At 40.0% G+C, this 26,000-nt stretch overlaps 2 protein-coding genes across 3 annotated transcripts in view; one reads left to right on the top strand and one right to left on the bottom strand.

The window, feature by feature from the left end:
* Window positions 1-26,000, bottom strand: part of LOC310990612 (histone acetyltransferase KAT7-like) — a 384,780-nt gene that overhangs the window by 264,713 nt on the left and 94,067 nt on the right. The window lies entirely within an intron of this gene.
* On the top strand, window positions 13,671-20,884 carry LOC310990651 (apoptosis regulator BAX-like). Its single transcript, XM_083978123.1, has 6 exons — window positions 13,671-13,854; window positions 13,983-14,013; window positions 17,513-17,674; window positions 17,765-17,903; window positions 18,676-18,780; window positions 20,586-20,884. Exons 1-6 carry the CDS (start codon window positions 13,827-13,829, stop codon window positions 20,721-20,723), a joined length of 603 nt encoding a protein of 200 aa, XP_083834249.1. The 5' UTR covers window positions 13,671-13,826; the 3' UTR covers window positions 20,724-20,884.

Raw genomic sequence — 26,000 nt, 5'->3', positions numbered from 1 at the left:
GCAGCAAGTTCACACAAAAAAACGCTGCAGCTGAAATGATTTCCAGGGTAAAAAAAAAAGGTGGAAAAATCACTTATTTTCACGTTCACATGTTGCCATCACCTTTAACCATGTATGAACATATTGTCTTGTATTTCCTCATAGATTACACAAAACGATTAAGCTTCTGGAAATAGAAAGCAGGACATGCACCCAACAACCCAGCACTAGTGAGTAAGGTAAATGGTGGCAGTTACCCTTTAAGAGTAATACCGCATACTGTCAAAAAAAAAGAAAAAAAAAAGGACGCTGCACACTCTACACTATTCAGACTCTACTATGTAAATGTGGCTACTGCAATCAATAAGGACCGATCCAAACTGTGGGTGGGGTCAGAACCATTATTGCTATTAGAGGAGGGCTGCCTTTGACCATTAGCATTATTTCTCAGTGATTCCTTAAAGCTTGAATAGCTAGGTAATCCTGGAGACATGAGTTTGGCCCTTTGCTGTGGGACAAAGACAGAGAGAAGGCTCTCTTTCCCCCTCTCTTACTGTAGCTGACCAAATAAAGGCAAACATTAACATTAATGATAAAAGTAAACTTAATCACATGGAGTTGTCTGATTGGAACTGCATTATACTGCACATTTTTGATATCATACTTGCAGTAGTCATTTTATATATCATCTCTTTATGTGCTGCACAAAAAATAAAAAATAAATGAAATAAAAAATGTTTATTGTAGGCTATTTTTATGGACATAAACATTACTGAAATACTATAACAATACAGGATATGATGGATCACTGTATGTGATGAGATGTAGCACAGCACTTGAATCACTCCGACACACCATGGACAAATAGGTGGATTACAGGTTTCTTAATTGCCTTATTGGTCTTGAGATAAGTCACTGTGCATTCCTCTATGTCCCTCCATTAACAAAATACAGTCTCATCAAACACATTCATTCAAATTGGTGTAATTGTGTCATGTAAAATGTTATGTTTCACATCTGCATTCATATTTACACAATAGACTGTAACCCTTGCGCCTTAAAATTCCTCAGTAATCCATATTAAAAGAAAACAGACAAAAAAATACATTAAGTGTGGTGCATGTTAATATAATATGGCTAATCTACATGCTAAATTACGCTATGAGTTATGTATATCAATTAAAATTAATAATTCTTTTCAGAAAAATCAGGAAAGCCCATTTTCATGTTATGTGCTTCTTCAATGCAGGGTCTCATCTAGAGATGCATAGTGACACATTATTGAAGTAAATCTCTTGCAGACTCCTGTCGATTACTGTAACTGCAACTCTCTACTCAACAAGCATATGACAGTGATACTGTAGCTGTTTGCTGAAACAGTTTGTTTTGAGTCTGGCTTGGTATAGTGTAGTCTATCTCTATCCGGTGGTGTGTTGTCTATCACTGTCTCATTGAATAATAGTTAGCCTAATTAATAGCAGTGAAAGGCCTGTGTCTGGAGGTTCTTTTTATCCCACAAATACACACATATGGCTTTTAAGTCATAGCCTGTAGGGTTTTTTTTTATTAAAGACAGACAGAGAAAAAACTGGATGAAAAGTACAGTATGTGAAGGTAGAAAATCGATCTCATAATTATTTACAGGGCAACAGTATACTCCACTCATTGTAGCGTCTTGATGCTTTATGGCACAATTCACTGGGATAACAATGAATGACTGTCGTAAGTACACTAGAATGAACATGAAATAGGCAAGAGATACCAGCAGTCTCCATGCAGAAACTCTCTCAATACTGCTGACACTGCTAGATGATGGATAGGAATCTTGCTCTGAGCTGAAGTCCCAGAGCATGGTCTGCAATGGTCTGAATGGTCTGGCAGTTGGTGGATTGGTGGAAGGCATCTTATATTGTGTAAGTAACAACTCCTCTAACTTAAAGGAGCCATGGCTACCTGGCGCTCGGGATAGCGACAACGCTAACCCGTATCTATACATGACTCAAATCCTTACAAGACACTGAACTCATATAGTGTACAGTATAAACAGTATAAACTTTGTGTTTTTGCGTAATCACTCACCTCAGACAGCCGAACTCTGAAACATCCTGGAAAGACATTACTATCTGAGCGCCTGCTCTCCCCGCCACAGAAACAAACACTTTTTCCTTGTTGTGATGATTTCTTTACAAAAATAAACGGTGGAGCAGTGCAGTGGTAATGTCCAAAATATCTCCGACCATTTATTTTTGTAAAGAAATCATCACAACAAGGAAAAAGTGTTTGTTTCTGTGGCGGAGAGAGCAGGCGCTCTGTGATCAGATAGTAATGTCTTTCCAGGATGTTCCAGAGTTCGAGTGGCTACATGCAAAAACACAAAGTTTCTACTGTTTATACTCTACACTATATGAGTTCAGTGGTGTGTCGTAAGGATTCCAGTCATGTACCATAGATATTTGATTGTTTTTTGAGTGTTTGTTGTGGTTGAAAGAATTGCCCCCATAGGTTAGCGTTGTTGCTATCCCTAGCGCCGTCTAGCCATGGTGTAACTCTGGTTTGCCTGCATCAATTTTAGTCGCGTTTTTTGCTCCCCCCAACACTGGGTGACCATCAGGACAACGATTTAAGAGTCAAAAAAATGACCGGAATTCTCCTTTAATTCAACAGAGACACATGGCAATTTCACCTGGTAATGGCACTCACAGATCTACGACGATGTTTAACTAGCAAATGTGACAAACCCTGTGACCTCCTTACAAGACTAGAGTTAGAAATGAGTATTTCTGGGTGTAGCAAGACTCAGTCCAGTAGAATGCAGCTCATCACTGTCCCTGAGACACAGTTACCCTGTCTAATAGCCCTATACTGTCATCACAGTTGTCAGGTATAATCCACAATCCAGGACATGAAGCAGGAATCAACTCCCATCACTTTAACTTTCTTTAAGAAAAGGCTTGGATGGTGTTATGCACTTGGGAAATCAAAGAACATAATCCTCGTCTAGAGGAGTAGAGCTGCTCCAAGGTCTTCGTGATGTGTGATGTGAGGGCAGTGGGTCTGTAGTCATTTTTCTCAGCTCGCCACGGCAACAAGACATGATGATGTTTTCCACAGTACTAGGATCCCCCCCCTCCACTTTGTCGACTCAAGTTAACGATCCGCTGGAGAGGACCACCCAAACATATTCTGTAAAATGACCCACCTCGACGGATTAGGTAAATTACTCAGGAACAAGTGAATGACGCCGTAGAACTGTAGCTATTATGGTGTGTGTAAATTCAAATGGGTTGAGACTATAGGAAGTGATAGGGGTAGAAATAGAATCAGCTTTAGGTTTGGTTAGTTTGGGGGTTTCAGTTGTGATGTTTCACGTTAGGTTACTGGGCTAGGGAATACATTACTATATCAATGACGGATCCTCACAAATGCAGTAAGACCAGGATGTGTGTGTGTGTGTGTGTCCCAGTGACGTCAGAATGCACCCTTTACAACGGAGCACAGTGCTGCAGACTGTTCTCAACAGACTAACACAGCACATTAGCGCTTCCACTAGAGAGAGGGAGAGAGAGAGGGAGGACAAGCAGGGGAGATGATGATGAGGAGAGGTGGAGAAATAAATGGAGAGAATACACTGTGAGAGAAAAAGAGGGGGGGGAGAGAGAGAGAGGGAGAGTGAGAGGAAAGGGGAGAGAGCACTAATGATCTGATGGTCTGCAGTCTTTTCTCCCCATTTTGTGGAGCTCAGCAATACTTGTTCTACTTCTGCCCCCCCACCCCCACCCCCCCCCCCCCCCCCCCCCCCCCACCCCCCGCTCCTTCTCTCACTTTTTCTTGCTGTCTTGCCGATGGTGGAGGGACAGCCTTGGAAAGAAAAAAAGAGAGAGAGAGTATGGGCGGTGGGCGTGAAACACTCTATCATATCCCTCCTGCTCTGCTCCGATTGAGCCAAATGTTTTAGTAAATTGAAAGACAGTGTAGAGGAAGGCAATGATGCAGCAGTCAAAGAAGAGGAGAAGGAGGAGGGGGGAGGAGGGTGGGAGAGGGGGAGGGAGGGATGGGGAAGGAGACTCAATTTTTATTCACCACTGTCGACACATTCTATGGTATAGCTCATTTCCCTTAATGAATCAATTAATTAATTAACTAATTATTCTCTGCCAATTCTGACTTGATCCTGAATTTTGCTCCAGCTCACTCCATAGCTGGATGTGCTTGTTCCAGATGTAGCATATTAAAAAAAATCATATTTTGATTCAAAAATGACATCCCTAAACTTCAAGACCAGTGATCTTGCAGGGTTAAATGTCTGTCTGTCTGTCTGTCTGTCTTGATACCTCACGACCTCACACTACAATTCTCACATCTTGGAATTCTTAAATGTAAAACCCTTTTGATTCTTTTGATTGGACCGTTGTTGATTTCAAAGATATATATAGAATAGAGCAACAGACTTCACAACCTCTTTGGTATAGGTTTTTTAAATAATTAATATAGGCTACTGTAAATTAAGATTAGCCTATTTTGTCCACATAGTTTGTGTAAACTCAACTGAAGAGTTGATTTTTTTTTTTCTCTCACATGGTTTCAGTTGTGCAATGTCTGCAAAAAAAAAAAAAAAAACCTGGAGACATTTACCATTTTGGAGGCCCAGACAGCAAGACAAGGAACACAACTCTGAATATATATAAAATATAAATAGTTTTGATAGACATTGATTCTGTTAAGGAGTAAGTAATTGTGGTTTTTTTTTTGTGTGTGTGTGTGTGTGTGTGTGTGTGTGTGTGTGTGTGTGTGTGTGTGTGTGTGTGTGTGTGTGTGTGTGTGTGTGTGTGTGTGCATTTTCACTCTTAAAGAGGAATTATGCAGGATTTAGCTTATGCTACATTTTTACTATGGAGTGATGGTTTAACAAATGGTATAATAGCCTATATCCCAAAGTCCCCCATATGGGGGACTTAAAGACATGAAGAACAATCACAGAGCCACCACTGCACTAATTATGAAAGAATATAGGCTAGTTATGTCAAATTAAACAGCAGAAGCTGGGCTACAACGTGTAAAAACCATATGACCCAAACACAGCCCAAAACACCACTCAAATAAACAACAAAACATCAAACTTCATGAAGCACCTCTGTGTGGACATACAGTCTATGGTGTGGACCCAGTCGCCACATTTCTGGCTCGTATACTGCTGTACATTATGCAAAACACATCAGTTACAGCTCATATGAAACAGCCGGCTACAAAGATTGGGACGTTAACAGTTACATAGCAACCGCGGCTAACACAGAAGCTAGCAGCAGCACGGCAGAGAGAGAAGCCAACAACAAGCAAAGTCGAGCAAACACAGACACTGCGTGGCCAAAACATGGTTTTACATTTCCTCTTACCTTTGCTGTTTTGCCGTGAAAAGTTTGTTTTATGGGTAAATCCCATAGACTGTAAAAAGAATCCACAATATTTCCTGTTTGAACTTTGACCGGTGTTACATCTAAATCGGTCCGGACGGGCTTCAGGAGCGGGGAACCTTTGTGAGCCGGCCAGCCGGCACACAACACAACAGCCTGCGCGTCACACATGTCAGGATTCTGCTGATTCTGATTGGCTGCCAGTGAGCTGTCAATCACTCGAATGAATCCGCTGCAGAGATAGAGCCAGGCGTAACTGCAGCAGGTCAGTGCAGCTTTATGCGAGCCCTGGAATAAGAGAGTAACGACATATAATACATCCATGGTAACGACATGCATTGGTCCAATGGAAGCGCCTCCTAATGGCGGAATATGGGTATTGCAAAAGTGCCCAAGAACTGACATCTCTGCATTGTTGGTGAATGAGCAAGTGTGGTAGGCTATTTTCAATAATTTAAGGACATTTCTAGATCACCCACGTTAATAGCATCATCGTGGACCCCTTACAGATAAACATTAATAATAAAAAAAGGTTTTCTACATGAATGTTTCAATCTATAGGCTATTCTATAATAAACAAATTATAAGTGTAATTTGATATGACCAAGACATCTAAAAACAAAAAAAACGGCCGTTTTCATCAATTTACAAGCAAGCCGGCAACACACAGGCTGATTGGAGTGAATGGGTTTTCTGGGCACTTTTGCAATACCCATATCCTGCCACTCGGGGCGCATAATGCTTACCACAGGAGTCAATGGAAGTGTTACTCTCTTATTCCAGTGCTCTATGCAGGGGGACACAGAGGGCCTAGTAGTTGTTATTTAGTCCCGGTTGATTCTTTTTCAGTTCGTTTATGCAAATTGTCTGAAAATAAAGATTAAAAGCTCGCCTGAATATTTTGTAGTAAAATCTCAATAATTTTGTACTGCTTCACTTTATCAGAATCAACCACTGCAGAGATAATGTTCATACATTGTACAATCATTTGATAGAGGTTTTGAGCTTTAGCAGCATCATTCTGAAGGACAATCATCTAAAATATGATTTTTTAGGGGGGCAAATATTAATTTTTTTTTTTAAATTTCTGTGTGCCATCTTCATTTACTCTTCACCAGTAACACATATACTGAAATTTACACATCTCAGCAATTTCTAATTTTTCCCTTTACTATGACACAAAAAGTATTCAAATAGACCTTGTGGTTGCAGAGATATACTCATTTTATTATGGATATGCAATTTCGAGAAAAGGCCTAGAAAATAGGCTTGGTTTTTAGGCTATGTTTGCTTTCAGTGTTGCATGTTGGCAGTAAATACTGTGGTAGGAGTGTTGGGCGTTGTGAGGGAGCCCACACTGTTATATTCATTTTTATGACTGTTGAAACATAGTGTTATGTGGCACAAGTGTTATTTATGAGAAATCAGAAAAGACGTGTTAAAGGGATAGTTCAACATTTTGGCAAATTGGCCCATTGCCATAATCCCTATAGTCATAGCAGTAGGATCATTACCTTTATTTGTCGGTGTAAGCTATTTTTAGAACGGCAGAGCGGAGCAGCAGGCTGCTCAGAGCTATACTACGGCGGCTAATGGGATTTCTTGGTTTCCCTCTTCAAACTCATCAAATACACAATCCAAAAACTCCAAAACGCTTTCGTGGACAAGTTGTGACCTGCACATTCACCAGGCTATGAGATAATAATGGAACGTTACGAGACGGAGCTGTTTTCGAGGTAAATACAGAGACTGCTTGCTGAAAAACTGTCCCTGAACGCAACGCGCATCAACGGTTTTGCATGAATTTACCTCTAAAACAACTCTGTCTCGTAACGTTCCGTAATTATCTCATAGCGTGGTGAATGTGCAGGTCACAACTTGTCCACGAGAGCGTTTTTGGAGTTGTTGGATTGGACATTTCAATTAGGACATTTCAATTAGGCTCATGGTACAACCTAAAACTATATGGGTGTTGCATTTCTGTCCTTTTGGTGGAGGCTCACACCAACAATCTGCTTCCATCAACTCATGTAGCTACTGTAACATTCGCTCAATTAGGCTAGCCAGTGTCAACGGTTAGAATGTGTTTTTGTAAACTCACTACTCCAATTTCCATCCAAATTTAGTCTCTTTTTTAAAGTTATTTTTGGGGCACTTTTAGGACAGTGAATAAAGAGACAGGAAAGCAGGGAGAGAGATGGAGGAACGACAGGCTAAAGATCTGGCAGTCACTGATTTGTAGGCTACAATGCCAACACAGGATGTGCTCTGTGATCAAACACTATAGCTTTTAAATGTATTCACAGTAAATTGGTTAGTGCAAATAAATATTTGTCTATCATGTAAGTTAACATTAAAGGGATAGTTCAACATTTTGGCAAATTGGCTCATTGCCATAATCGCTATAGTCATAGCAGTAGGTTTGTTACCTTTATTTGTCGGTGTAAGCTATTTTTAGAACGGCAGAGCTGCTCAGAGCTACGCTACGGAGGCTAATGGGATTACTTGGTGTCCCTCATCAAACTCATCAAATACACAATCCAACAACTCCAAAACACTCTCATGGACAAGTTGTGACCTGCACATTCACCACACTATGAGATGATAATGGAACGTTACAGGACAGAGTTGTTTTAGAGGTAAATACATGCAAAACCGCTGATGTTGCGTTGCCTTCAGGGACAGTTTTTCAGCAAGCAGTCTCTGAATTTACTTCGAAAACAACTTTGTGTCGTAACGTTCCGTTATATCTCATAGCGTGGTGAATGTGCAGGTCACAACTTGTCCACCAGAGCGTTTTGGAGTTGTTAGATTGTGTATTTGATGAGTTTGATGAGGGAAACCAAGAAATCCCATGAGCCTCCGTAGCATAGCTCTGAGCAGCTCGCGGCTGCGCTCGGCGCTTCTAAAAATAGCACGCACCGACAAATAAAGGTAGCAAACCTACTGCTATGAGTATAGCGATTATGGCAAATGTTGAACTATCCCTTTCTCCAGTCCATCCACTGCTAAGAAGAAGAGTCAGAAATAGGAAAAAAAAAACTGAAAAAGATTATGGACACTGCAGTTGTGCTGTGTAATAAAGTTGGACACCTGTAATAGCCATAGAGCATTAAACTCTCAGAGGCCCACAGGAGTGTATAGCCTACACTACCAGGCATTAGCCTTATTAATAGGCTATCTCTGATATTCTGATATTTCTCCACAATTCTCTATGTAAATAGAAACCCAGTGTTTTTGAATAGCCCCAAACACATCTCTGTGCTGTGGATTTAAATTGCTACAATTACTGTAATTATTGGGAGTGATCTGTAGTGATTTTATTTCATTTTGCCTCATTGTGATGTCACAGCCACTTACAGTACACTACAGTATCTGATATGATATGCGCTAACCAGCGCCCTCACCAGTTTGTCCAGTCGTGCCGTGTCCTTCTCCTGCTACTTACTCCCTAGCACACCACAGCAAGAGGACACTGGCCCCCACAATCTTAACACGCCGCTCCCCTTGTCCAGGTGACAGTGAGCTTTGTGTAACAGATTTAGTGTCTTCCACAACCATCTTCATCTGGTATCAAGGCCGTGATTACCATATACATTGGGGGGGGGGACACCCCCCCCCCCCCCAATATTCAGATATGCTCAAAATGTCCCCCCAATATATAGCTAGCTGATTAAAAAATTAAAAAGTATCCCATGTGTTAGCGAATTTACCGTACTTTCCGGACTATAGCGCGCACCTGAGTATAAGCCGCACCAGCTAGATTTTAAAAGAAAATACATATATAGGCCGCACTTGAATATAAGCCGCTGGTTTTCATGTTGTAACATGAGACAGACAGTAGGGAACTATGCTAGTCCGCTCGCTGCACTGTTTTGGTTACGCTCCTCTCGCCTATGTGCATTTGTTTACAATGAAGACAGCAAAAAATCAATAAATGGAGCGGTGGATAACATTACATAATGTTACGGCGTGTGTGTTTGTGTAGTCTTAATCGTCATGAACAAAAGATTACAGGTTACGGAGCGCGTTTGTGAGCTGGGCGGGGGAAAAAAGTAGCGGCTCATAGTCCGAAAAGTACGGTATATAGTATAAATAGTATAGTATATATAGAAAGAGAGAGATTTGGTCCCCCCCCCCAATGTTGACTCCATGGTTACGGCCTTGCCTGGTATGCAAGCTGCAGTGAGTTAGGGTTATGTGTACTAGCACATACTGAAAATCTTAAAAAGGCCTCAGAGGGTTCATCTGCATAAAACCATAAATGAGATACTAAAACATGTTCCTGCATTAGTTTCAATATTTTGGTGCCTGTTCTCCTTGAGACAAACTGGATGTTATGAAGGGCCATGAAGTAAAATAGGCAATACTGTCTGCAATAATGTAGTGTAATTAAAGCAGATATCAGTGGAATGTTTTTGTTAATATAAGTCCTAAATAGTCCTATTTTCCGTCAGCAATCACTTACATGAAGTATTTCAGCCTAAACACGAGTCTCTCCGTCACTCTGCTCTGCTGTAACCCGAGGAGAAAATTTTCCTTGTGGGATACAAGTGTTATCCAATGAGGAGAGAGAACGGCATGAAGGGCTGTGTGTGCAGCCAAGGGATGCGCGTGAATGTGGTGACGTAGCACGAGGACCAATTGATGCCTGACAAGGGCGGGGGCTGCTAACTCATGGTGCGTTCAAAGAAACTCGTACTTTGTGTTTTTCCTTCCTGTGAAGTCATACCAGTTCGATCTGGTACGAGTTCACGGGTCGGAAGTTACGAGTGGCCGTTATAGGGAACTTTCACAGACAACAGGATGGTAAAAACACGAGCTACGGGTTACCTGGAACGCTACCAAGTCGTAGTTGTGACTTGAAGCTGTAACTTACGGTTTCAAAAGCCTGCCTTGAACGCAGCATTAGCCGAAACGGCCGTGAAGCTGATATCTGCTTTAAGTAAATACATTTTTTTTATTTACTTGTATTTTTTTATTGATTGATTTCTACATTTCTGCTTTTATTTATTTCTGTATTTCTACACTTGTGCTTTTATTCAGTATACCTGTGTCCATATAGTAATTAGCGAACATTAACTAAACTGTATTTCAGTGTGTCAGTGTTTTGTTTGACAACAGGAGTAAGCTGTGATGGTGAGCAAGGACCTAAAACTGCATCGTTGCTACAGAAAAAGAGTCAGTCACTCGACCCCCCCACCCCCCACCCACCAGTGCAGTGCAGTTTCTGCATCTGTCCTTGGATCTGTTAGTGATATTGCAGTGTGGTGCACAGGGACATCTAAGGGCCAACCGAGAGAAGTACAGGAGACCAAAACACTGCAGTCTCTCCCCTCTCCTCCATTTTTACTTGCTGCTACCTCTCTGCAAACAAGCCACCATTGGTCTTCTCTTGGTTTAGTGTCAGCATTATTAAACAGCGGCTGCCCACAAATATCCACCATTGTGTGCCCTTTGCACTCACCGTCAGTTACGATAAACTGTTAATTCCGTTCTCTTTCCTGAGAACTTCTATTTGTGGACAAAATAGACTCTGTTTTTAAAAACGGCTAATAATACATTGCATAGCGTGAGTGGGGACTGCCACAGTCTGTGGAAATAACCTCTCAAACACCAAATCAGAGTGTATGTTGATATGATGTGGGCCAGCAGTGAACAAACAGTGACACATTAGCTTTTTAAATGGGTGGGAAAGGGGGGAAATCTCAGGTTGATCTTAGTTTTTCTTATCTGATTGGGCAAGTCTAGCACTTTTACTTTTATATTTTTAAAGTGTATATTTTTTTATGTATTTGATAGTGGGGGTGAGAGCATAGCTGGGAGACTAGCAATGGGCTTCTGCTTCTAGTGGTGACATCAAATGTGATTTGCAGTGCAATACAGATTAGGTAAAGAGTGTGGTAGTGCAGTGCTGTCAGTAGAGGGTGGTAGTGTGCTGTGTTTAATAGCATACCTTGAGCACAAAGTGTAGCCCTGTGATTTATAGTTTGTAGTGGGTAATAGTGGGAACCTTTAGAGAGTTCTGCTGTTATTTGCCACTCTTACTTTTATGAACTGTATATTTTGTCCAGGCTATTATTGTGATGAGGATTATGGTGCCTGTTGTGGTTATTGGACAGCTCTGATTTGGTGGCAGTAAGTTCCTGCAAATTTGAATCAGTGCATAGCATGCAGGGCAGCGTATGGGTTGAGTGCTGTTACAACAAGCGACAGTGTGTTTCCACTGTTTTGGAGAGACCAGATAACTAGTCCAGGAATTATCTCTTTGTCCTCGACACATCCGTGAGACATTATACTGATGCGGCGCTGCAGATTTCATGTTTTGCTGTTCTTATTAGTAAAATAATACAGCCTACTATACGCGGCAACATAGCAGAAAGCCGCATAGCACACGTTGGGATTACATTGGGGCCCAGTTCCATTCCGCCCCCTAAAGACTCAGGCCCTAAACCCTCACTGACTTAAAGGGAAAGTTCAACATTTTGGCAAATTGACCCATTGCCATAATCCCTATAGTGTTAGGAGTAGGTTTGTTACCTTTAATTGTCAGTGCAAGCTGTTTTTAGAACGGCGGAGCAGAGCCGTGAGCTGCTCAGAGCTACGCTACGGAGGCTAATGGGATTTCTTGGTTTCCCTCATCAAACTCATCAAATACACAATCCAACAACTCTAAAACGCTCTGGTGGACAAGTTGTGACCTGCACATTCACCACGCTATGAGATAATAACGGAACGTTACGAGACTGAGTTGTTTTCGAGGTATATTCATGCAAAACCACTGATGCGTGTTCCCGTCGGGGGCAGTTTTTCAGCAAGCAGTCCCTGCATTTGCCTGCGGCCGCCTTGATCTCGTGAGGTTATCGTTGCAGGCGCCTGCATGACGTCAGACCAAGTCGGGATCAAGTCGGACACAAATCTAACCGGCATGCATTGTGCGCTGGTCACCGGTGATCGATTCTGCACAGGCCTGGCTCATCTCGAACGAGCCTAACGGAACTACGGATCATTCATTTGGGTAGCCTACGGCACAGCTGATTTTGGACCTGCCGATTTGCACCCCCTAGCTGTTTTAGCCAGATACACTATATGAAATTTGTTCATATGCATAAACACACCTAAATACAAGTTAACGTAGCCTACGTAACCCCATTTGACCACACCTTGTCTGCAGTGAAACACATGAGGGGGATGCAGTAGACTATTTGGCACAGCAGTTTTTGGACCTGCCGAGATTTGCATTCCCTGGCATTCCATGAGCGAGACATGCAGATCTCGGCAAGCAGGCACTTCTCGGCATAAAACCGGCGCGTGCATTACGTCAGCAAGTCGGGATCAAGTCGGACACAAATTCGACCGGCATATGTAGTATATATTTTTTGTTTGTCTATTCATTGTATGTTTAATGTCTGAATATTTGTATGTTTGTGTATATATAAATGTTTAATAAAAAAAAAAAAAAAAAATCCGACCGGCATGCATTGTGTGGTGGTCATCGGTGATCGATTCTGCACAGGACTGGAGGTCAAGGAAAGGTCAGACTTTTTGAGCAAAGGCATATGTTTTTTTTTAACTTTATTTATCATTAGATAAATACATCGTCAAATAGTATGAACAAGTGAAAAAGGAACAAAAAAACTAAGCGACAGACATTCCAAGACATGACAAAAGCACACATCGAAATGATATAAGGACAAAGACTATCAAATAATTAATAAATATTATAATAGATACATATTATAAGAAATATAGAAATGACAAAATAAGTGAATAAATTAAATAAACAAATAGGTCTAATAAAAAGAAGTAAATTATAAAAAGAGGGAGATTAAAAAAAGTATAGGGCAAATTAAAATGGCAGACAACTTCACTGAATGTTATTTAAATAAAATTCCATAGCTTATAAGCATTTTTTGTTGGATTCAACATTATGACAGAGACTCAAAATATATTTTTAATTAAATTAAAAAATAATGGGAATGAGGGGTTGCCTTGGACATTTTGACATTATGCATGTGGGATTTACCTAGTAAGATGAAGAGATTAATTATGTTGAATGTATTATTGTGAGAGAAGGAGCCAAAAATAATAATTTTCTCATCAAAGTGATACTTAGCGAAAAGAAGATTTCCCAAATCTTTTAAAAAGGTGATACAAAATGGACATTTATAAAAAATAAATGGCATCCTAAAGCATATGCATATGGTTTCCACCCGGACGTATTTTATATGCGGACATGCATTTGCTCCGCCCATGGAAGTTGCGTGCCGGTTGCGTGAGCCTACTCAGCTTCCTGTGCGGCTGTAAGTTGTATGAGAAGTGTTGGAGAAAGCTGCTGATTTTACTTCGTACCTCTCTAAAGCCTCTGGTTTTACTTGACACCAACCATACAGTCTATGCTCGACACTGTCATTTGTTGTCAGGGGTTTTCTTTACACCATGGCGTGTGGGGGAAACGGCATGTCCGGTAAGTGTGGCCCGAGGATACACTGTGACAACATCAACCAAGAGAGAGAGAGAGAGCCTGTAGCGATGGAAATGATGAACTTTTTTTTCAAGTGGGTGTATTACTCTGATGGTTCTGTTTCTCCGCAGATGAAAGGATAGGAGAAGCACTGATCAAAGAGTAAGTTTTCAGCACTATCGTTATTGTTCCAAACTAAGTTTTTTTTTTTTTTTTTCAATGTTATGGGCTACTATGAATTTAAGTTTGTAGGCTATTATTTATTCATTTTAAATTGATGCAGAAGTTATTATATTAGGGGAGACTGGGGACAGTTGCAACAAACCTTATTTCTCCAATCAGAAACATGCAGCTAGAGTGATGATACTCACACTGCTCATGCACAGTTAGACATAGAGAAACATATTCAGCATCTGCTCCTGCTTGTACTGAGACAAAAGTTGTTTTAGAGGTATGAAAGTAGCTTTTTTCTTGAGCTGTATTTTTGTCATACTGTCCTGATCTTTTGTATAAGTGAATCCAAACCTATCTAGTTTGAATCACTGTTTTGTTGACTATCAAATGACATGGTTAGCATGTGTCAGTGTCACACTGTGTCTAGCTAGTACATGATGTTTTGTCATGGCTGGGGACGGTTGCAACAACTGCCATTTGAATATGGAAGCACTATGCAAATGCTATTGCAAATGCAAATGTACAAATATGGAAAATCTTTAGCTTAAAATAGGCACAATATCTATTTTATTCCTCATGATGAACAGAACAGCCAATTATATTAAATCATCAGACTAATGCTAAAGATTTCAAAATAATTCCCCAGATAACTTCCTATAATGAAATATGCAATTGTATCTAGTTGTATCTTGTTCTATGGGACAAAAGTAGCCATATATATTTTCCTATGAAAACTGGAGAAAAGTATTTTTTTTGATGTCATACAGTGAAATAAATCATCCAAAAGTAGAGTACATGTTTATTAAAGTTTTTTTGTATTGCAAATAGTTAAGCTATTGAGTTTTATTACCACTGTTTACCTCTGCACATTGACTCAAGGCCTATGTTCTATGCAAAACAAAACTCCAACTGTTCTCTGATAAATATTACGAAATAACTAAATAATACTATAGTATTATTGTAAGACAATGCATATTTTAGGGATTCTGTGCTTATTGAGACAAAAATCAAAAGTTAATAACTGAAATTTAATGTTTAATATGTTGCAAACGTCCCTTATCCGTGTTGCAACTGTCCCCACGTTTGGGGTCAGTTGCAACGTCTGGATTCTTCCATTCAAATGAATACTGTAATTGATGTGTCATATAACCATCTTTAAATGGCATGATTAATTAGCTGACACATGTATGTTTAATCTATAAAAGTTTGGTGAGCCTAGTCCAAATAGTCTCTGAGTAAAAAAAAGTTGAGTGTAAAAAAAAAGTGACTGCAACTGTCCCCAGTCTTCCCTACTAGCTGATGTAATTAATCAAGTCAAACGACACAACAACAAAAAGTAATTATTAAAATATTTTTGGTGTATGAGTGAAGATTGCTACAATTTGTATGGTTGGAAAAACTGTATTTCTCGCTAACTATTTACTACTATTTTTCAATTCATTGAACTTGGTGAAACTCTGTTGAGCTGCTAGTGTTTGAGATGTCTTGCCATTAGTTTTATCACCTGATGTTCACAAAATACAAAATTGTTTCCTTTCTTTGGTCAAGCAGAGCAGAATGTCTGTAGGTGAAAAAAAAGAAAAGAAAAGAAAATGTCTGTGCCTTCACAACAGCATAAAACAGAACACTGGCTAAAACAACTACAGTAGCTTCCTGCAGATGTTGACAGGGTTCCTACGCAAGTATGGAAAAGTATGGAATTTGATTTTATACATTTCCAGTAGGGGTGTCACGATTTCGATTTTTTATCGAAATCGATCGAAATTACGTCACAATCTCGAGCATCGAAGTCAAAGGGAGGATCGACGATCCCCCCCCCCCGCCCGCAAAGCTACAACTGCCCGTTGTCCCCATTGCGCACCAAGCGTCTTGTCAGTCACTGGTCCGAGTTTTCCTTTACTTTTTATTTCGAGACAACACTCACTCATTCTCTCTCTCTCTCTCTCTCTCCCTCGCTCTCTGTGCACGTCTGCAGCAACCCAAACAAATGCACATGTTGACTGCCTCTATTCCAGCCACATGATTGGTTCGGCGCAGCGGAACTCTCAATATCATTGGCTATTTGCCAAAACATGGATGAATGAAAACTATCGACCACGTCTCATATTTCTATCGAAGAAAAGTTATTTCACAATTTATAGCGTTTTATCACCCAGCCCTGGTGGGCTATTGTCCCTCCTACCTGGGAAACAGGAGGGAGACACAGCTCTAACTACACAGCACCGACAAGCACTGAGAGCCGCATGTTGCAGAGACGTTATAAGATAAAAAAAAAAAAAAAAAAAAAAACCCGGCCGCAAATAATACGCCGACGAAAAGGTGCAACTTGCCACTTTTTGTCGATGTATTATTTGCGGGGGGTTACGGGGGATCTGGTGACGGTGGAGGATCCGGGACTGATTCACTGTGGACCTGGACCACCGCCAGTCTGATCAGGACCTGATCATCAGGTCCATGGCAGCGCTGCAGCTGCAGCTGCAGCAATTTTGGCCCCTGGATCATGATTTTTGGGGGCATGTTACCTTTATATTGTAAAGAAATTATTTAAATGTGACCATTAGTGCCTAATGTGATACATTATGGAAATTGCATCACTTATATGTAGCCCATCTTTTGAAATAAAAATTTACTGTACAAAATTTGATGAATAAAACCAATGATCGTAGACTAGACTAGTCTGAAAATAGCATAGGCATCTGTGCTGTAAGAAAAAGAAAAAAAATCGAGAATCGAATCGAATCGTGACCCTAAAATCGAAAATCAAATCGAATCGAGGATTTGGAGAATCGTGGCACCCCTAATTTCCAGGTCTGGAAAAGTATGGAAAATGGAAACTATTGTATGGAAATATATTTATCTTAATACTTATCTGGGTTTGGTCTTATCTTATTTGGGTTAATTATTTTGTATGTGTTATTGCACCTAGCTGCAATCTCCTGGAAATTATTTGGTTACATAATGGCATACACATTCAGAATAATGAAAACAAATTAATTGCATGATTTATTTACATGATACACATATATTTACTCAAATATCACAAATTCTTTTTTAAAAATTTACCAAGAAATCTGGAAATTAGGGTCTGGAAAAAGTATGGAATTTGGACATTTCAAATGTGTAGGAACCCTGTGTTGAGGATGAAGCCAGCCTGCTCTGCCCTCTCCAGTAGAGGTGGTCTGGGTTTATCTGTAGCTGGTTCAGTTCAATGCCAAAGCCAGCCAATTTACTCTCCCTACAGCATGTTACACTGTATTAGAAAACAGGTCACCAGGACCACGCGGAAACATCACAATCTCATCACAATCTCTAAAATAAGTAGTAAAACAATTTTAAATCTATTTTTTAAACACAGCTTTCTTTTTTCTTTTGACAAAAATTTGAAGAAGTTTTGTCAAAATGTTATTGATATGTCATGTAGCTTAGAATGGGATGGACATAAAGCCCTTTCCTGGATTGGTCCTGATAACCCTCTGTTCTGTTTCAGGGTAATAGAGGTGGAGCTGAAGGATGTATCTTCAGACATCCCACCCCTCACACCGCTGTCTGTCAGAGTCCAGACTGAGCAGGAGCAGAAGGTGGTCAACCAGCTGAGTAAAATGATCCGCATTATTGGTGACAGAGTGCAGGGCGACAAAGAGTTCCAAGAGTGAGTCTTTTCATCTGCTTTGTCATGGTAGAGCTCATGGTAGAATTACAACTTATTCAATCTAAACTCTCTCTACACTCTCTGATGCAGTGCAATAGATGGGGTGGCACAAGCCTCCGGTTCCAAGTGGGACAGATATAAGGAAGTGGAACATAAAGTGTTTGAACAAGGGATCACCTGGGAGAGGATCGCTCTGCTCTTCTATGTTGCTGGCAGGCTGGCTGTCAAGGTGAGTGGTCAGAAAAGAATGAGTCATAAGAAAATGTGGTGCGAGGAACATATTGAGTGTGCATTTAGAGCCCAAGCGCACCAAACGGGTGCAAAGATTAACACAATTCACTAAATGGATTTTCGCTCCTACTTAAAAATTTGTGTAACTGGCAAAACAAATGTAAACATATGATAGAAAAAAGAAGCTCAGTTTTATGTTTTGTAGAAAGGGTGCGGCCATCCTGTAGTATCACAACCTGTCATCTCACAGGGTTGGTTCTCTCCACTGGTAGACAGTGACTGACACTGAACGATAGAGACAGTAAAAGATAAAGACGTGAAAAACATTGGGAGATAGCTACACTGAAGAGACAGAGTGAGAGAGACAGCAAAAAGGTGTAACAAAGACTTTTATTTTAAAGCTGCAGTGGCTAGTGTTGGATAAAAAAAATAAAGATCCAAAACAGGGCCAGCCAGTTGTGATCTGGGATCTTTATTTCTAGGGCTGACCCGATTATCATATTTTGATAATTGAAGCTTTGCGGACATAAACTCGATTTTAATCGAAGCTTCGACGGCCGGTGGGGTGTGCGACCGACCGTAACGTCTTCCGTTACGTATCATATCTCCAAAATCAGGCAGGTTTCCAGGCCAAGTGGTCATTGACCTCTTGGCGAAACGGTTAGCATCGTCGCCCACGGTGCGGGAGACCCGGGTTTGAAACCCACTCAGGGCAGGTCACAGAACAACATTGGTCACATATAAACCTTGCGTTTGTACATGTCTCCCAGATGGTGGAAGTTCATCTCCCTCAGTCGGTGAAGGACATACTGATGTGGACTGTGGATTTCTTCAAAAACAACCTTCTGAGCTGGATTCGGGAACATGGAGGATGGGTATGTCTTACTCCAACTATTTTGTGTTGTCCACGTCTGATCCTTGTGTCCATCCATCCACTGTCCATACACTGCTTATTTGTTCAGGGTGGCTGGAGCCAATACCAGCCGACATAGGGCAAAAGGGCAGGGCACGTCCTGGACAGTTTGCCAGTCTATCGCATAATTTAGGGTAGTTACAATACTAAAATTTCAAACTTGATAGTGATGCCAAGAAAAATCCTTGATACCGACAAATAATCAGAATCAGAATTAGGTGTACTGTCCAAGTGTTTTTGCCCACTGGCCAAGCTGGATGACTGTGCAATATGAAAACAAAAATCCACCTGTATCCTTGAAGCAGCAGCTCCACTGGGCTGATTTTACGTGTCTACCTTCGTATCAACGATGTGGCGACTTATCCAATCAGACACTAGTATGTAAAAATGAAACTCTGAGAAATAACACCATTGCACCAGCGTTGATATGGCAGCACACAGATGCAAAAGTACACGTCACATTGTTTCAAATGTAAATACATGTCAATGAGAAAAATTAAATATCTATTAATAGGGCTCTCCCAAACGATTATTTTTCTCACGATTAATCTATCTATATAATTTTTTGACTAATCTAACGTTTATTTTTTGGTTGACGATTAGTCATATACACAAAAAACCCACTTCTGAACACTTCTCTTATTTAAATTCTTCAGATGCTCTTTCTGGTGTGCATTCCTCTTCATAATCTTTTTTTTTTTGGAGGGGAAAAACTGTGCCACATCAGTTTGCTTTAAAGGGATAGTAGCATTTTTTTTAAAGTGGGGTTGTATGATCTACAAATAGCCCCTAAGTACTTTAATTGCAGTAGAAGACTCTCTGCACTCCTTCCATTAGCAACTCCAGCCCATAGCCCTGCCCAGAGATTTACGACATACAGTGTTGTGAATAGACCCAAAGAAACGGCCTATTTTTGCAGCCTAAAAGAGGTTTTACCTGAAAAAAAATACACAGTCCATTGTTCGCTATAATATAATTTTTTCCAGCCCCTCAAAGTGCAGGAAAAACGCAGTTTTTATTTGGACCTAACCAACTGCTGATCGGCGGGCGCTAACCCTGGGCGGAGGGATACGTGAGTTGGTTAGGTCCAAATAAAAACAGTGTTTTTCCTGCACTTTGAAAGGCTGGAAAAAATTATATTATAGCGAACAATGGAACTGTGTATTTTTTTCCAGGTAAAACCTCTTTTAGGCCGTGAAAATAGGCCGTTTCTTTGGGTCTGTTCACAACACTGTATGTTGTAAATCTCTGGGCAGGGCTATGGGAGGAGTGCAGAGAGTCTTCTACTGCAATTAAAGTACTTAGGGGCTATTTATAGATCATACAACCCCACTTTAAAAAATTTTTACTATCCCTTTAACCTGGAAAATAGACATAGAGTGCACACTGAACTATTAGCACAATGATTTTGAATAGGCACATTATTTAGTATAGTTATGGAGCAGACCAGTGTTTCCTCTAGGATGTTTTTAAGCCGCAGGTGCAGGACATCACCCTCACTTAGGATCTGCATGCTGTGCTGCATCAGGGTGCACAGAGAGCAGCATTATAGTGAACTGTCATGCCTGTGAATGTGCCATTTTGTACTGGGATATCACAACAACTGTAAGCTTATCGTCTGTCTAGCAGGTTCTCTTATATCTAACGCATTCATTTATTATCCCTCTCTGAATCTCAACACAACAAAGAACATCACAGGCTGCTTTCATGTGATTCATGTAAAGCAAAAAGATATTCTGACATGTGTGTCTGTCTCCATGTCCACAGATCAACAGTTTCTCAGAGCTGGCAATGGCGTCCATGCAGAATATGTCATTCATGAGCTTCCACAGAGCATCTCTTGTTGTCATCTTTGTCGCTGGCCTGGCTCTCGGAAGCGTCATCACCTGGAAACTGACCAGATGACTTGTGGCGCACATGCACAGCTATACACACAAAATAATGATTATAAAGTCCAAGCCCTCATAATTGTTAACTGAGGGCTTACCACTCTGTCCAGATTCTGTATTTTCCTAAGAATCATATCTATTTGTATCCCAAAACACACTCTACATTTGTACTTATCTATGCAAAACATGAAAACTTGAAAGGGACAACACAATCACACATTTTCATTTTAACTTTTTTTTTTTTTTTTTAATTTTAACAAGCATTGTTCAGGACTGAAGCTACTTTTTCAAAACTCTTAAAGAGGAGCAATGCAAGTCTGCTCGCTTTCCGCTGTTTTGGTTACACTCCTCTCGCCCATGTGCATTTGTTTACAACGAAGCCTGCGAAAAATCAATATGGAGCGGTGGAAAACGTTACATAACATATACGATGTTACGACGTGTGTGTGTCTTAACCGTCATAAACAAAAGATTACGGGTTACGGAGCGCGTTTGTGTTGCGGTGTGCAGAGAGGAGAGCTGGGACACCGGGGCGGCGACCGAGTAAGGCAAGGCAATTTTATTTGTATAGCCCGTTTTTACAAACAGTTTGTCTCAAAGAGCTTCACATGACATCATAACAACATCCTCTGCCCTTAGACCCTCACATCGACTGAGGAAAAACTCCATAGAAAACCCTTTTAACAGGGAAAAATCGGAGTACACTGATGTTGCAAGGTTGATCCATAATTTTCTCCACATGGACTTCTGTTTTGACTATGTGACTTCAGTTTTGACCAATGCTTGTTAGCAATCGAAAAAACTGTAAAAGACATGTTATGGTACACTGCACAAACTCAAACTCTTGCCAAGAACATTTGTCTTATTTCTAGTCAAAACAAATCTCATTATACTTAAAATAAGACTCATCACATCAAAAGCCGCTTATTTTTAGACACTTTTTACTTATTTCAAGTCTATTTTCACTTGAAATAAGTAGAAAAAAAGTTTTTCTTTCTTATTACAAGCTCAAAAAATTTGCTTTCACTGGCAGATTTTTCTACTTATTTCAAGTGAAAATGTGTTTGAAACAAGTGAAAATGATCTAAAAATAAGATTATTTTTAGGTGATGAGTCTTATTTTAAGTGGAAAGAGGTTAGTATTGAGTAGAAATGAGACATTTTGACAAGAAATAAGACAAATATTCTTGAAAAGATTTGGGGTTTTTGCAGTGTAAGAGGGAAACCGTTTTCTATGAGTACGAGACAGAAACTGGTTTGACTTCATAATGTGTTAATGTGTGATTGGTGCAGGTCTCTATTTGTGCCTTAAGGTGCAGCAAGCACTGTCCTGTTACATTTCTGTTATAAAGTAAGGTATTGACTTTACCCTGTAAAATGCTTTGAGATAATGTATATAATAAGCTGGTGTTTTAAAAATAAAAATAAAATGTGAGTGAAATTGAATAAGTTTTGGGTGAGGGGTGATCAGAGCCGATTCCCTCAAAACATGCCAGTAGAAAGGTCTTGCCTTCCCTTTCAACATTGTTAGCCAGAAAGCTAATTTTACAGTCTTGGAAATGTGAAAGGGCTCCTTCATTTGAAACGTGGTTGAGAGAGCTGGGGAATGTATTACACTTGGAGAAAATCAGGTACATCATATCTGCTAAAGAGGATATCTTTTTAAAATTCTGGCAACCTTTTCTCGATGTAATGTCTAAAAACTGAATAAGTGCTATTCTGTTGCTGTGCCATTCATTTTATACCTATGTTCTGTTTGTCTCATGTTAAAAACTCTGTCAAAAAAACCTGTACGGTTCTGTGTAGCACCACCAACTATTTTTAATATGTATTTTTCTGTTTCTGTCTGAAAACAATAAAAATAAATACACAAAAAAGAGAAAGGGCTTGCGTTTAGTTCATTCACAAGTGGAACCACATTTACTTTTCTTCAATTCCTACTGCTCTGAAGTAGTGCAGTGCTGCTCCTGGTCAAACGTGCCTGAAAGAAACAAGCTGATGTTAAGTTATTAATACTGTAAGCAGACACAAACAGCTAGGTTATCCACTAATTCAGTAGAACCATCATGTTTAAATGCTTTGTTTTTGTGGAAGGTAAATGCAACTCATAACATAACACAACCAAGATGGCAGCTCCCTACTAGATATCAAATGAGCTTTTACTCGGATGCCAAAAACTCATGCAACTTGACAACAGAATCACACAAGTACTGCACAGAGAATTCCAGGCTCTCATCATTCAAATCAAATCGATGTACTCACAAGGAAAACAAAACACTACAACAGTACGTTGACACGCTCATCACTCAGTTCAATGCCATAAAGTCTGATAACAAACCAATGAAATGAACTATTCTGGATTTATAAGCATGCAGCACGAGGGAGGATCTTCTTTTCACCGGCATTCCTTACATTTACACATTAGAAAGAGAAACAACAGTTTCAGACAAGGCAAGTTTATTTGTATAACATCTCTGCCCATAGGACCTTACATCCAGCGATACTGTAACCTGGATGGACACCAAAAACACCACGGAATAGGCTATGGGCAGATGAAGGCAGCCGTCTGTGTGTCTGCGTCTGTGTGTCAACCCCAGTCTCCCTGAAACTGCCAGTTTGCCATTTGAAGGCAGAAAAACTCAGAAATGCAATTTTGCTCTTACTTTTCTGCTGATATGTCCTCTAACATCAGAAAAATACCACAGGAACATGTGAAAAGCACGAAAAACACGATTTTCATCAGAGGGGGTCTTTAAATGTAGAGAGTCTGCCTCTCTGGCCCATGGAGAAAGCTGGTTCCATAGTAAAGGAGGCTGAAGGCTCTACAGTACCTCCCAGTCTGGTTTTAGAGATACTGGGAGTCACTAACAGACCTGCATTCATGAATCAAAGTGTTCTAGCAGGACAATAAGAAACAATGAGGTCTTTCAGACAGGATGGAGCTTTGTCATTAAGAGCCTTATAAGTCAGAAGAAGGATTTTGAAGTCTTTTCTATATCAGATATCAAACTGAACAGCACTCCAGCTGATTTCTGGTTTATTCATTTTGGCGGAATGGCCTATGGTAATAGCAATTATTATTATTATTAATCTTTATTGCAGACACAACAAGCGGTCCATATCAACAACAACAGACATGTTAAAAACAGATTTAAGAAGGAGAGAGAGAAAAAAGACATACACAAAGACAGAGAATCAATTCTCCACATAATTCATAAGCAGGCTATCCCACCAGTGTTTTCTAAGCCTGGAGAAATACCTATAGCAGCTCCTATCAGGGCTGGTCAAAGCCCCAATAATGCTGTTCCCCGAGTCATCCAGGCGGCACATAAATCGATACATTAAATTTCTCAGAAGTGCTTCACAATTGGGTACATTTAAATTAACAAAGAGTTGACTCGCACTGTGCCACCTGGGCACCTGAAGCAACAACCTCAGTCCATCATTGTAGGCCACTATGAGCCGCCGCATACTGCTTTTCTTATAGCTATACCAGAGGTGAGCTGTATACATTGGTGTACAGAAAGATCTAAACAGGGAACATTTAACATCAACTGAGCACATACTAAACCTACGAAGGAGCATATTAGCTTGAGCATATTGCTTTGAACACTGCCTATAAATATCTCTATCATCATGCCAATCATCAGTAAGAACATGCCCAAGATACTTTGTCTCCTGACATGTCATGAGCGGTTTATCATCTAGGAAGAACTGAGGAAACACTAATTTCTTGTCCTCTTTGCTCCTGACTATCATGACATTACTTTTCTTGTCATTAAATTTAATGTCATAAGCATTCCCATACTGTGAACATACCTTTAACAAACTTTGTAGGCCAGCACTGTATGGACTAAAAATAACCAGGTCATCAGCATACATTAAATGATTTACAACAGCATTTCCAACAAGACAGCCTGTGTTACATGTGTTCAGCTGTTTTGACAGGTCATCCATGTATACATTAAACAAAATGGGGGACAAAATGCCACCTTGGCGAACACCATTATTTACATGAAACGGTGCCGACACAACATTACCCCATTTGACCCTCATTGTTTGGTTGGCATACCAGAATACAAGTATTCTAAGTATGTACTTTGGAATACCTCTGGCTGACAGTTTCAACAATAATTTTTCATGATTTATTCTGTCAAATGCCTTAGATGCATCTATGAAACACAAAAATACAGTGGAATTCTGACTTTTATAATGAGCTACAATTTCTTTAAGAGCATATATACACATGTCTGTACTGTGATTTCTTTTAAAACCAAATTGATTATCCATGGTTAAAATAAACGTTTCTATTCTTGTTAATAAGATCCTTTCTAGCACTTTGGATAAAATGCTAGCAAGAGCGATAGGTCTATAGTTATCCATGCAGTTTAGTTTCCCAACCTTGTCCTTAATGACAGGCACCAACAGAACAGAGGTGAGAGAGTCTGGGAGGACCCCATGAATCATGAAACCTGTAAAGCACATTGCGAGGAGAGGGCAGAGCCTTTGGCTGGCATTTTTTAAGTGCTCAGCTGTTATGAGATCTATACCACAAGCCTTGTTGCTTTCTATCATCCCAATGACTTATACATCGTCAGATCTAATAATCATATTCACAGAAGAGTCAACATTTTCTACCTTCAATACATTACTTTTAACACAATTAAATAAATTACAATAGTGTTCACGCCAGAGCTCAGCTATCTTGGCTGGTTCACAAGCTCCCTCTATGTTAGATGGTAGGGAGGATTTACAGTTGTTCATAACTCTGACCTCTTTCCAGAAATCATAGGGATTATTATCCCTCAACTTCCTGGCAAGTGAATCAGCTCTCATTTTGTTCTCATGTCTTTTAATAAAACGTAGTGCATATTTATATTTTGCATTGGTAAGTTTTTTATGCTCAAATAATGTCCCTTGTCTGGGCCTACCAGCATGTGACCAGAGTTTGAAAGCTTCTCTCGCTGCAGCATGCTGTTCAGCTACAAAGTCATTCCATCCAGGTTTGATGTTACAAGCCTTGTTTTTATGTTTACTTAAGGGCTTACTAGAAGCATTGAGGACAGCCACAATATTGTCATACATACCACAGAGTTTGATACTATGATTTGGATTTTTACAGTTCATGTTAAAACACAGCAGAGCATCAATAGGCAACTCAATATTACTTAACAAGTTTTCAGTTTCAATAAAATATCGATTTAAATCCTCCTTAGTCAGATTTGACCAATCCAACCTTCCATTATTAGTGTCAGCAACTTTATCAACAAGCAATGGTATATTTTCAACATTC

Source organism: Trachurus trachurus (assembly GCF_905171665.1).
Source record: "Trachurus trachurus genome assembly, chromosome: 8".
NCBI classification, from domain to species: Eukaryota; Metazoa; Chordata; class Actinopteri; order Carangiformes; family Carangidae; genus Trachurus; species Trachurus trachurus.
Note: the sequence above shows the minus strand (reverse complement) of the source record. Positions and strands in the feature narration are given on the sequence as shown.

Bases quoted from the DNA above. Each gene is read 5' to 3' on its own strand.
- LOC310990651 (XM_083978123.1), top strand. From the start codon at position 13,827: ATGGCGTGTGGGGGAAACGGCATGTCCG. The intron at 14,014-17,512 runs GTAAGTTTTCAG...GTTCTGTTTCAG, and splicing joins GGAGAAGCACTGATCAAAGA to GGTAATAGAGGTGGAGCTGA. The intron at 17,675-17,764 runs GTGAGTCTTTTC...TCTCTGATGCAG, and splicing joins GGCGACAAAGAGTTCCAAGA to TGCAATAGATGGGGTGGCAC.